Raw genomic sequence first — 13,845 nt, 5'->3', positions numbered from 1 at the left:
CTTCAAATGTGTCCAAGAATAGAAACTACGGCCTTTTAAAAGGGTGCATTTAATGTCACAGCCTATGTGTGGGTATGTTTGTGTTACGTACTGTGTGTGTGTGTGTTGCAATAACAGTCGCTGAACCCCCTGGGCTCTACTTAGTGGCTGTTTGTGTCCACCTCACTTCCTTTTTTTTTCAACAATTTTTGCTGGATTAATGTAAATAAATGAAATATCCCAAAGGTGGGGATTTTGTCATTTCCAAATTCATCAATAACATACCGTTTACATTAAACGGTATGTTTTGGCCATCACTACCTTTTAGCCAGGTGAAACCCATGAAAACTATATATTTTTTAATTTCCTTTACTGAATTGAATCATACAATTTGGTTGATGTACTTTGTACGTTTTCAAAATACAACAGATCAATTTTTGAACAATATTCTTAATTTCCGAAAATTATATTGAATGGTTGACTGCACCCCAACGGAGTAAAAAAATATTGATTTTAAGAAGTGGAGAGTCCATTTGCTGACCATGGAGAAGAATTACATTTTAATTTCAGAAGTGGAAGGTTGAAATGAGTGGAAATGCCATTAATCATTTCAAGCCACCCACTAAGAATATGTTTTTTAAATTTATTTTAACTTCTTTAATAAGGACAATTATTATATCATTATATCTATATATATATTATATTGCACTTTATAAAAACATTAATACAGAAAAACAATATTTGCGCATCAAGATTTAATGCTGCAACTTGTTGTGCTACTCTTGCTGATGTGCCTGCCTTAACCACCGGGAGGCGGTAGAATACAGTCAAGAAGGCACAAACCAAAAAGGAATATTACTTTTTCTACTTCTTCTAAACTACCACAAGTACAGATGCTAACCGTTAGCATGGCAATGTTGCATAGTTTGTTAGCATTAAGGTGAATGGACGTTACATATGAATCAACGTGACAAAAGATACAGCTGTACCATATCGAATCGAATCGAAATCCAACTGAATCGAACCAAAGTGAATCGTTTCACTTGAAAATGTACTGTTCTTGAATTGTATCCCACCCCGTGTATCAAGATACGTATCGAATCATCTTTTATTGAAAAGATGCACACCTCTCATATACTCTATGTATGTATAGATATGCATTTTTGTATTTTAACGAATAATGCATGATAAAATACAAACGACAATACCGTAGACTGAGTTCTGATAACAACTATGATGCAGTTCCATACCAACTACAATAAAAAACATATTTAATTTAATTGATAACTACACAGCAGGATTTTTTGCATTGGTTAAAATTAGCCAGGTGTTGTTTATGTTGGGACTGTTTGCATCATTTCACGTGCGCACAAACTGAACCGTGAACGACAGCTTCTAACATGTCTTCAGTGTCTGTAATGTAAAATGAAAGCCTCTTTTTTGTGTGTGCCAATTTTTTCCTCTGAAGTGCTCTCATGTATGAATGTGCTTTGCATGATAGCAGGCAAAGCGCCTCATGTGACTTGACGTATTATAGCTGAAGACGGAGACAGCAATAGACGTGAGCGAGCGAGCGAGAGAAAGAGAGGAGAGCCCTTGGCACAGTGACCAATATACCGTTTTTTTTTTTTTTTTTGTCTACCAACTCAGGGTGAATTGTCAGATACCTGCAAGCTGGCTGCACTGACCTCGGATCAGATATGTACGACCTTCATGGCTCACCGTTTAATCTCATCCTGGCTGCTGCACAGGAGCCGCTTTATGATTATTAAATCATTTTCACCATTGGAAAATGTTCCGCTCTTTAATCCGGCCCACAGAGCATTCATATTAGCGACTGTCCTGTAATATTTGTTTGCATATTTGTTGCTGCATTGCAGTTTTTCCAACCAAAAGTCAGTTAGTCACCGTAGTTAAACTGCACTGAATCAGCTTTTATTGAATTACCTCATTAAATATGTATTGCAAATAACAAAGATGAAAAACGTTAGTAAAAGTATCCATTTTGCATTTAAAATTGGTTTAGAAATAATAGGTTCATTAATTATGATTGAATGAATTATATTATGAATAAAATAAAAAATGAGAATGAATGATTATTTTATCATGAAAGTCAAATATTTTGCAGATACATACAATATGAATATATTTTTTGTTTGAATAAGCAACTGGCTCATTAATTATAATGAAATCAATTATAAATGATTCAATGAAAACATCACAAAGAATTATTATTTAATAAAATAAACATGCATGTGTATTTATTTGATTTGAATAGATAATTAATTTTTACATTTGAAATAACAAAATAAAGAATAAAAATAAGGAATTATTATTTTATTTAAAAAAAAACATTTTACACATTTACACATTTAACATGTAGTCTACTTATTATATTGCAATAATTGGTTCATTTATTATAATTAAATTAATTCCAAAGAATGCAATTAAAAATTATAAATATTTTTTTCAGAAACAATTGTACTCATACGTAGTTATTTTTTATTTGAATAGAGTATCTTTAATTTCAAAGAATATAACTATAATTAACTTGATTTGACATTGCCAAATTACTACAATTACAAAGATTCATTTGCTTTAAAAAAAAAAACATTGTTCCCTAATGCTAATTTAATTACTTATGAATAAATACATTTAAAATCTGAATGATGATTAAACTATTTTACAAATAATTGTAATATTCTTATTTAAATAAATAATTGTTTAATTAAATTAATTCTAAATATGATTACAAAATAAACAAATGAATCTCATTCGGGTTCAATTCCCCCTCCATGAAAAAAAAGGAAATAGAAATAGTCTGTTCCTGGGTCAAGCTGTGCCGATCATAAAACATTTTTTAGTCACACGTGTAAAAATAAGTTAAAAGTTTGTTGAAAGTATAATGGAAAAACAACCCAAAAATGAGCACTGATCATTTTGATGATGGGACATAGAAAGGGAGATGACTTGGGAGGTGAGTCTTTTCACATGAAAGCAGCTAACTTCATGTAATCATTCCTTTGTGCTTTTTGCATGTCATGATGCTCTTACAAACCCGAGTAGCAGCAGCGCACATTCCCTCACCAAGGGGAGCCGTGTCGCTCTCAATTTTGTTCTTTTTTTAAAAGTATGCAATACACGGCATTTGCATAAGTGTGTTGTTATGTCAAATTAATTAAGAGAGCGGGGAGTAAGTGCATGCATGAGTGTCCTCTATGGCCCGGTGACATTAAACTGATGGGGAAAAGGAATGTGGGTCATTTTGCTTGCACTATCCCACAAAAAAATAGTGCTTTTTTTTTTTTTTTTTTTTTTGCACAGTCACATTACAGTTTCATCTGTGTGCATGTGTGTGTGCTCGTAAAGCATCCCGGCAGCATGTTTCCTGCTCGAGTGAGCTCTCGCCACCGCTTTCACGCTGTAGCTCCAGAAATCCAGGTCACGTAACACACGCATCGCTGCTAACATAACCCGCGTTTGTGTCCACGTTTGTGCGTGTGCGTGCGTCTGTCTGCGTGCACTTGTGCGTACGGAATAAAATGACAACGTAGACACACAGGTGCTGGTGGCGTCTGTGTGTTTTGTCCGGGGTTTTGTTGTCGCTTTCTTTCTTGTGTCACAATGAACGCATACTTAAAAAGGGTGCCAACTCTGTGACAGTAACCGTGGCGATGCCGCCGCTCGAGGAGAGGAACCCCTCATGAGATATGCCGACGAGCCAAATTTAGAGTTACTATCAGGAGCAAGGTGTTTAGAAAGAACAAGGAAACACCGGCATCGTGATAATGTTTCATCTTAAATCGCTTCTTTTTAGGAAAGTGAATATTTTGTCTTCTTTTTAGGAGATGAAAGATGCCAGGGGCAGGGCAGAACATTGCCCAACGCACTCATAATACAAGCAGGAACAAATGTAAATAAAAAGCAACATTTTGTTGAGCCTAATTTACTGATAATTCGCTAGCACACAGCCAATCAGAATGCTCAGTTGTCACAGGCGGCCGAGGCCATTTTGCATACTACCGATCTACGGCTAATTAAAAAAAAAAAAAAAAAACACGACGACACAACAATCTTTTAATTCTTCCCTATTATTGCTTTTTACTTTGATTTGTTAGTGAAAGACGCAGACAAGCGCTAGAGTAAGAGTGTAAATTACACAACTCACAAAATGGTTTCAGGATTAAGCTAAAATACAACTGTAACCTTTCCCGGTGAATTTCATTGAACCTTCTCTAAACTTTTGAATCTACGTATAATATTTCAGTGCTTTTCCCACAACTCTGTGTTCCCTAACAAACAGTTAAACAGCAAAATTCACCACGAGCGTTCCCAACATGTCCACTTGTATGCTTTTCTGTGACACTTCCAGTCTTTCTGCATCTCTGTTGCAACCTGCTCGTGACACTTTGTGACACTCTAATCCCAGTGGCTACTTCCCACAGGGAACATCTTGTTTGAAGCTACAGTTGACCAATTGTTAAGCGCCATCTTTGTCTCATGATGTCAAAATGTGAATGGAATGATGAATACCAATTGTAATCAAACCAAGACATTTGTTGGTCCATTTATAGATCAGCACCTGTCATAGTAACAAATTAACACACTACTTAAAAAAAAAAAAAAAAAAACGTACATGGGGTTCAAGTAGTGAGCCTTGTGGGACACCGCTCATTATTCGAATTTTCCTTACAGAGAAGACTTCAGTCATTTGAGGGGTATTCAGAAGTTCCTAAGAGCAGCGCTACAAAATCAAAGGCGCGCTGAATTTGACCATGGTTGGATGTCAGCAAAACATTGCCTTCAGTCCCTCGTTCCGCTTCCGTATCCGCAACCTTTTAATGCCGTGGCCTCTGCCAAAATAATGTCATTGAAGGTTTGGAATCTCATTAAGAAGGTGCGCGTGCTTATCTAATCTGGATATCCCAGTGAGGGCACGCACACACATTGCACTTTGGATTTAATGTTTTTGAGCCCAACACACACACACATACACACACACACACAAACACACACATATGTGTTCCAGTTGGCAGCTAATAATAGACTGTGGCCAAGAGTCTCAATCCACTCACAACACATATTTTGTCCCTCATGTTAACAAATTGTCCAATAAATTCATGTTCGTACACTAGTATAAAAACATCGTCTTTGTACCTCCCTGCTTGCACCTCTGGTGGGACTGTCCGGAACAAGAAGTGTGTTTATTGCACCAAACATCCTCATTACTCTTCTGGATTATGAATGTCCTTAATTTGCCCAACCCCCACACTCTCTCCACACACAACAAAGCTCTCTGCCGTCCTTCCTCCCCCGGTCCGCTTTTAAACATCAGCCCTTGCTGGAGGTGTTGAATATTTGATAGAGAATCAGCACGATGGAGGACTTAACACAGTTAAAACCATGCAATGGTACCTCAGCATGTGGAGTAAATTATTGCAGCCCAAAAGCTTTTTTTTAATTTTTATTTTTTTACATGAATTTATCACATTAATTTAAAGATAAAATAAAATCTTGTTATTGTGCAAGATTATTGTAGTATAATTTCAACTACTTTTCTCGTAATATTGGTCAAATTGTGATTTTGTTTTCGTTTAACATTCTTAATCAGCGTTAGTTTTTCTAAAATTACTTTTAGTCGCAATATTTCATTATTATACATTTGCTTAATTTGGATTATTTTTCTCATAATGTTATACGTTTATAAAATGATGACTATTTTGTTTTTGTAATATTACAACTTTAGCTTTAGGGAAATTATTACTTTTACTCACTATACAGTATTACAATGTTATTTTTCAATAATACCAACTACTTCTTGCTTAATATTACAACTTTATTTTTGTATAATTACAACACTTTTGGTTGTAATTCTACAATTTAACATTTGGGAAATTCCCTTTTTTCTTTTCTTTCATTTTCATAAATGAGAACTTTTTTCTACCAACGCAAAAAAAAACAAAAAAAAAACCACGGCGATCATGGATTACATTTTCCTTTGTGGGGGCAGCACTTCATCTTCATTACACTTTGTCAATCCTGATCCATGCAAACGGCGCATGCAGTGGACACGTTTCCAAACTCAAATAACCCACACTGGCCACTAAAAACTTCTGCGAGAGCTCATCGGCGTCAAATCTAATCAATATGAAGAGATTGAAGGTGTTGGTTAAAATGCCTCCCCCTATAAAAACACACACACTAGTTTTGTGTTTGCAATAGTGAAAATCAGATTACGTTATAAAACCAGGGCAGGTCATTCCCATATTTTTTCATGCAACTATATTTGTCAGTATTGCCGCAAAGAGAAAGGTTGAGACATCAATCTGACAGCGTCGGAACATTGCTGATGCTAAGGTTGGAGCATGACAGGACAGCACAAAACTCCAATATACCGCAGAGTCACCTTCAAACGGGTACATGACTCAGCGTTAGGCTCCTAATGCTTTAAAATGAGTCTCAGACCTCTCTGGCTCCCTGCTTTGGGATTAATGTCTGTTCTTACAATTAATGTAAATGTAGTGAAGCTGCCTTTAGCTGCCTTTTTCGCGGCAATGCTAAAGCTTAAATGCAGAACATACTGCCAGAGGCGCTAACGCTCAATGCTAAGTGCCAAGCTTAACATCTGTCCGTTCAACATGTTTGAGTCATACCATGTTTGTGTGTGACTGTGTTCTTACCTCTCCATAGTCAGTAGTGACAACCAGGGTTCCATCTCCGCAGGAGTTGACCGTGGCCGGAACCAGTTGTTCCTTCTCCCTGACCCAAACGCGGGCCCCCTGGAACACATCATTAAAGCTGAGAGCAGATATAAAAGGGGCCCTCACACCTTCATTTTCATGGTGAATCCTAGAAATGATCAGAGAATGTTTATTGTAGGTGCTCAGTTTCAGGTTGTAATAACACTGTTCGCCACCAGACGGCAGATATCGCTGACTTAGCACCCTCTCTTCTTCTCTGGTGAAAAAGAGAGAACATTGTACAAAAAGCAGCCTCAAGACCAAACCAAGTCAAGAAAACGGTGTCCGTCAGCTATCATCTATCAGCCATGAAAGATTTCAACCAAACTCACCACCACAACACAGATCTTAAAAGTACACAAACAACAGGAACCGTTGACAGTTCGTTTGAAGCACAGCGACAACAATGCGCAGTGAACTTTACCGCCCTATATGCACTGTGTTCAACCGGTGAGTGGGTCCCCCTATAAATTTGGGCATTTTGAATGACATGCAGGACAAACATAATACACGGTAATATCAAAATCTTTGAGTGAAAATGTGCACATAATGAGTTCAGCAGTTTTGTAACATCTTGGAATTCATTTTTGATTCAAGAGAGCCCTTTGCTCAGTTAACTAATCTGACAATGTGAACAGCACAACTTTGCATTCGGTGTTGGCAAATAACAACAGCTGTTTTTTCTTGAAGACACAGTCAGCTTCAACATCGCGCATTATTCTAGTCGGGCACGCCTGAGAGCACAGACAGATGTGTTTAATGAGGGATAAAGACTGCAACATCTGGATATTCCACCTCTGTAAAGCAACAAGCGCTTGAAATCTGTGTGTGTTGATTAATCGCATTTTTCAACTACATTTTTTTTCCGGAGCTTTGAACCGTTATTTACTTGAGTAAAATCTAGGAATTAATGTGGAAAAAAAGCATATTTCAATTCAAAGACTGTTCTAATTTCTTGTTTGATCCTTGAATACGATTCTTGTCCTGTAAAATACAACAGTTGAACGATACACCAAAGATGTACAACAAATATGGTATTTAAATTTGGCTGTGCAAAGTGTGCAAATGATTTTGGATTTCTCCAATGAGCCGTCAATTAACTTTTTAAGTAAAACTACGTAAAGGTCCGTGTTTGCGATTAATCGCGATTAATCTTTTGACAGCCCTAGTTTGTGACTGTGTTTATGTGTGTGGTTGACTCAAGGGTCAGAGGAATTCTGTTTATCACACACCTTTCCACACAGACAAATCTGTCAGTCTTGGACATCTAACCCTAAAATTTCCCAAAAAGGGGCCAAAGCATTACAGCAAAGTGAGACAAGAGTCACCAAAATCGGAAAGGAGGAAACAAGGTGAGTGTTATCATATCTACCGTTATACTCCTTATGACCATATTTCACTTCAAAATGGAGAAACCAAAGATAAAACTTGGTAACATTAACATTAGTCCGTGTGTAAAAATGATCAGTTATTTAATCAGTGCGTGAAGCATGACCTGATGACCACATGACCTCAGTCTCTCGGTGGCTATCCCCATCCCATGCACACGTTCAGCATGATCAAATATGTGCATAGCTTTATGGTAATTAATCTTTAGTCTCATATTGATCCTTTCACTTGAAGGGTTGTAAAAGACCAAGCACAGCATTCTGATATCTTCCTCCCATCCTCCCCCCCCCCCCCCCCCCCCCCCCCCCAATTGTCTCCTCTCCTCTTGGGAATGACTGGCCCAGACAGGAAAGGATGGACATGCATGACAACAAACTTTTAGCGGGAGAAAAAACACCGAACATCTCACCAAAACATAGTTCCTCCATCTATATCCTCTTTTCCATTCTACCGGCCTTTCCTGTGAAATATGATCCAGGTAACTCAAACCTAACCAAGCCCTCCATCTTGTCGAAATGCTCCATTAAAACCTCATTGTTAAATCATAGCGGACTGACCTCACGTCAAACCTCTGATCCCAAACCGAGGATGGATGCTTGCCAATTGCATGTGCACAAATACCAGAAAAATAACGCAGATGTGATGAGAACACTTCACAGAAGGGGGAATGACCAGAATGGGGACTTGACTTTTGCCACAGCAACGTAAGACTAGCTTGAAACGAAAAGGCTAAGACTTGAGACTTAGGTTGTATGTGTTATGTGTAAAAGGCAATCTTGGATCTTCTGTTACAGCTAAAGAAACAATTTTGGGGTGCTGTCTGAGTATTACAAGAGGCTTGAAAATGGCAGGAGTCCTGCTTTTTTTCCATTTTTTTTTTTTGCATGACAGGGAATGGAGTTCCTCAAGGCTTGCTACTCACTATCAACTCAGCAAATTCTTGAACTCAAACGGACTTTTTGATCAATTCCAATCAGAATTCCGACCTCATGACGGTACAGAAACAGGGGAGCATTCTACTAATGCACACTGATTGTCATCTTATTGTAATTCAATTGTATTTCATTCGTGTATTCTACCTAGATTTTTTGTTTTATTCTCTGTAAAAAAAATAAAATAAAATTTGATTTAATAACTGAATAATTATTTTATGTGCTTGGATTGGATTTTTTTTGCAACTCTTTGGTCAATGTCTATTATTTGATCAAACAAAGAAACATAAACGTGATTTGAGTGCAAGGTAAACAGGGAAAAAAATCAAATTAAAGAAGATGCAGTTTACAGTACTGTATAGCAGAGCAAAAAAAGAAATACATTTGTGTATGTATTGATTTAGTGTAAAAGGGTCATCTAGAGCTGTCATAAAGCACTCTGATCCATCCCTGAGCAGCATCCCGGGCATAAAAGTGTGTCAGTAATATTCCATTAAAGGTGATAACGCAATCGGCACAGACGGGCTTTCAGCAGATTATAGTGGCGGCAAAGGAGATCTGACGTTTGCGTTTATATTCGTGTGGGTGTGTGTGAGTGTGAGTGGGTGTATGGGTGTCACCTGTCCTGTGGGAGTTACACTAAACAAGATTATAGTTGAAACTGAACACTGCAAGTATGAAAACACAACAAAAAACATCTGCTGGGGCTTTTATAAGGTCACTGGCCAGTGACAGTGTGTTCACCTGCACGACAACGTTTATTTTCATGCTCCAAATTGTACAATCTTTTTTAATATTTGTGTTATCATCGTTATGAAATATTATAATGGCAGGCTACTAATGAAACTACTTTAAATGTTATGATCCAGCACAGTACTGTGGTAAGTGGTAAATATTTAGAGTGATAACATTAAATTAAACATTAATATTGAATTCTACTTGCATTCATTCTTTTTATTTTACGTGCACAATTGAACATTATTATTATTTTATCAATCATGTAAATGTTAAATATATGTGTGTGTGTGGGGGGGGGTGAGTGTGTGCACGGGCAATGTAAAATTAAATCCTCTTTGAGAGGCCAGTTTTGAACAGCCTGCTAATTATCCCATTCTCTCTCATCTTGGATTAAACTACAGTCTCTTGCTCTGTCACAATCACACACACACACACACACACAAGATATGGCAACAAGACTCCTCGGCAACAGGCAACCATGGTAACTACCTCCTTCTACTGGCACAAATGGATGCTGGGAGATGGGGTTCCCTGTTTTACTGTGAGTGTGTGTGTGTGTGTGTTTAGTGTAATATTTCAACTGGTTTTGGTTGTTTTCAATGGGAAAAAAAAATACAAAAACAAAATCAAGATTTAATGTAATTTTAAACTTTAAAAAGTAGTCTCTAATTTAAAAAACAAAAACAAAACATTTTTTAAAAACAACATTTAGTCATTTGTCCTCAATGAGATATTGAAATGACCTGCAAAGTATTTAATAAGAAAAATTAAAATGTCATATTCAATGAAAAAAAAAAACTGCGAACGTGTTTGCCACCTTGAATGAACCCTGACGAAAAAAACACATTCACAAACCTTCGCCGCTCAGTGGGATACTGGCTATTAATGAATTAACGGCATAGAATAATAAAAAAACAAACATTTTATTTCTACAGTGTTGTACTCAAAAATGCTTTACAAAAAAACCCCCAGAAAGCACACAAAAAGCAAAAAAAACAAATGTTTTAAAGGCAACATTAAAATGTTAAATCCATTATCCACGCCCCAATTGAATAGTGCGTGATTTGGCCATATGTCATCTCAGACCTTTTTAGGGGGAAAGAAGCATTCTGGGAGATGCTATTTTAGTTGCAATTGCCTTACAGTAGCGCAGACGTGATGCCTTTTGACAGCAGTAGTGGTGTCCCACCTACACGGCAGTGCATGAAAGTAGGCTACAGCGAAGGACTCATGGCACTGAGCTGTAGCTTAAGGGAGGACGGAGACGAGCCAAGGAGAAAAAAAGAGGGAAAGTAAAGTGAAGCGGCTTCCTGAGCAGAACAAATGTGTTGGGAGCGTTGGAATATAGGTCACACATCTCCAGCGACTCTTCCCTCCCCTCTTGCCTGTGCTGCTTCAAATCCTGCATAATTTCAAGCACAATCTATACAGGCAAAAGCTATGCTGAAATATGTATCACACGCACGTTCTGTTCTGTTCAGCGTGCAAGCTGCTTTCATAGTTTGTTGGTCTGCTTCTATTGCGGTTTTACAGCTTTCTGCACATGATTCAAACCAGCCGATGAATATTTTAAAGCAGAGTTATGAAGTTCTTTGCATGAAACAGCAGCCTCGATGTGTGAAAGCTTTCCGCCGAGTTCCCTTTTATGAAATGGTCATTCCGCCGTATCGGTTAGCTTAAATTTACACTTCTGTTGTGTCCCTGGGTTTCCAGTCGTGTTACCCCAACATATTAGCCCCACATCATGAAAAAATTTGGAATTCAAAAAAATCACATGATTAACAGGAAGTTGTATCATTCAGATCATGTCGATTCTGACCTGGGGGTTCAAATCTCAAATCTCAAAACGGGCCTGTTATTTTTTTCTTTCTTTTATATGCTAAAAACTCACTTCTGGTACTCAAGTGAGGAGTTTCAGTACAATGAAAAAATGACATAAAAAGTTAAGTTGGCTGAGATGAATAATTCAATATGTGTACCATCAGATTTGGAGTTGAACAAAAGGCAGGAATTTTGGTTTATTTTGAGAGTTATAACAGGCAAATGGCACCAATTTGGTGGAGTGGCCCACAACCAACGGCCAAAATGAAGCGCATGACCGACACCACAAAGGAGAAAAATCACTCAGATCTAATTTTGATTAGTAGTCCAGTTTGGAGAAATTTTCCTCTTCCTTTTGTCCCCTAACTAGAAAAAGTTTGGTTATCCCTGTATTCATGCCTCATTCCAAAATGGATTCAATTCCTTTTTTTCCTCACAATTCTATGTACACGCAAAACCCCATAATGTCAAGGTTTTTGGGAGACTATTGCAAATTTGTTAAAAATATACAATTTTCAAGTCACATAAGTATTCAGGGCTTCTGTGGTCGGTGCAGCTCAAAATAGAGCTCAGGTGGATCCAGTTTCCACTCATCATCCATTTCTTAACTTTAAATAGAGTCCACCTGTGGTCATTTTAGTTGAAAGGATGTGATTTGGGAAGACACACACCTGTTTATATTATGTCGGACTCCACGGTTGCCTGTCCATGTCAGAGGAAGGTCTGAACAGACTGATGGACCTCCAAGAGAGGATTTTATGAGGCACAGACGGGGGAATGGGTTGCAGGAAAATTTCAGTGACTTCCATCATCCATAAATGGGACAAATTCAAAACCACCAGGACTCTTCCTAGCTAGCTTCCTTGCTATGTTTTAATGTGATAATTTTCACATTTGAATGTGACAATTTTCATGTTTTAATGTAATACATTTTATGTATCACGCTATAAAATGATATGGTCTGGAATCGGTTACTATGCAAAAACGCTAAGGTTAACAGTTTTGTTATGAATTGTAAAACTTACAACATGCCAGCCTTGATCCAATTTTCCAATATTTATTGATTAAATTAATTTGCTAAAAGACAAACACTTTATCTTTTTTTTCACCAAAACTAAAATAAACCTTTTTGAGTTCACTGACCAAAACTGGACAAAAATATCACATATAAAAATGACTAAAACTAAGAGGCATTTTCATCCAATAGACTAAAACTAACATGGCTGCCAAAAACAACACAGATGCAAGGTCGGTAAGTAAATACTGGACTGTAGTACTGTAGTGACCAGAGCTAAGACAGCAACACGCTAGGCTAATGTCAACGACCATCAGTGATTTATGACACCATAAAGTGACAAATTCTCCTTATGCCTTTTGGTACCTGTTGTTGCTTATAAAAACGAATGAAATGAGCCCAACATGCTTGGAACTCCATCTGACAAGGTCGCTACGTGGAGACTGTGAAGTACAATACTGCAGTTTCCAGAGCTAAGACACAACAACAGGCTCAGGTAAAGTTAGAATCTGTGCTTCCAGCAGTTGTTTTTCTCACCAGAAATGACCATTTATTTTCAAAGATGAGACTGAAGCTAGTGAGAAAACTGAGTACCGCAGCAACATGCTAAGCTAACATTAGTATTTGTGCGACCACCAGCAGTGGTTTACATCACCACAAATGACCTAAAAATTAACCCAGAGTAACTATGCATGAAATACTAAATTAAATACTAATACTAAGTTTATTTGTTAATTTCTTACTAATAATCTAAAATAGACTTAGCTCATTCAAGATGTGTCACTTCAACATAAAGTAGTTCCTTGGCATCAATGTCCTACTTTTATGTAGGAGACAGAGCACTCCAAAGTGTTTTGGGATCATAGTATGAGAGATCTTTAGGGTTTAAATTATAAGGGTCATTCCAGAATTGGAGGATATTTTCGGCAGCCAAACTAAATTTCAAATAATCTATGCACAAAATACAGACACATGCCCTTGTTATGAAAGTTTTCCTGAGACAATAAGATGATTGATTGAAGAGTCCTAAATATTATCTCTACCTCTTGAGAGCACCCCCTGAAATATTTTATTTTTCTGATCCCTCCCTCTTGCTGACCAACTTACATTTCAAAAATCAGCAAAAAATAGCTGTAAATCACCTTTTATTGGTAGCATATTGTTGATATGTCTTCCCTGTAATTGTTCTCACTGTTTGTTGTTTTTATCTCGGACGTACTTAAAAAAATAG

General features: G+C 37.3%; 1 protein-coding gene across 5 annotated transcripts in view; it reads right to left on the bottom strand.

Moving 5' to 3' along the window:
• myo10l1 (myosin X, like 1) overlaps positions 1-13,845 on the bottom strand; it is a 40,545-nt gene that overhangs the window by 25,260 nt on the left and 1,440 nt on the right. For all 5 annotated transcript variants that reach the window (XM_086049282.1, XM_086049283.1, XM_086049284.1 and 2 more), the window contains exon 2: positions 6,660-6,758. In XM_086049282.1, the coding sequence (XP_085905408.1) occupies positions 6,660-6,758 (99 nt within the window). The remainder of the gene's footprint in view (positions 1-6,659; positions 6,759-13,845) is intronic.

The sequence above is a fragment of the Filicampus tigris genome, chromosome 13 (assembly GCF_054856515.1).
Source record: "Filicampus tigris isolate MCC_2025a chromosome 13, RoL_Ftig_1.0, whole genome shotgun sequence".
NCBI classification, from domain to species: Eukaryota; Metazoa; Chordata; class Actinopteri; order Syngnathiformes; family Syngnathidae; genus Filicampus; species Filicampus tigris.
This window is presented reverse-complemented; position numbering and strand designations above follow the sequence as displayed.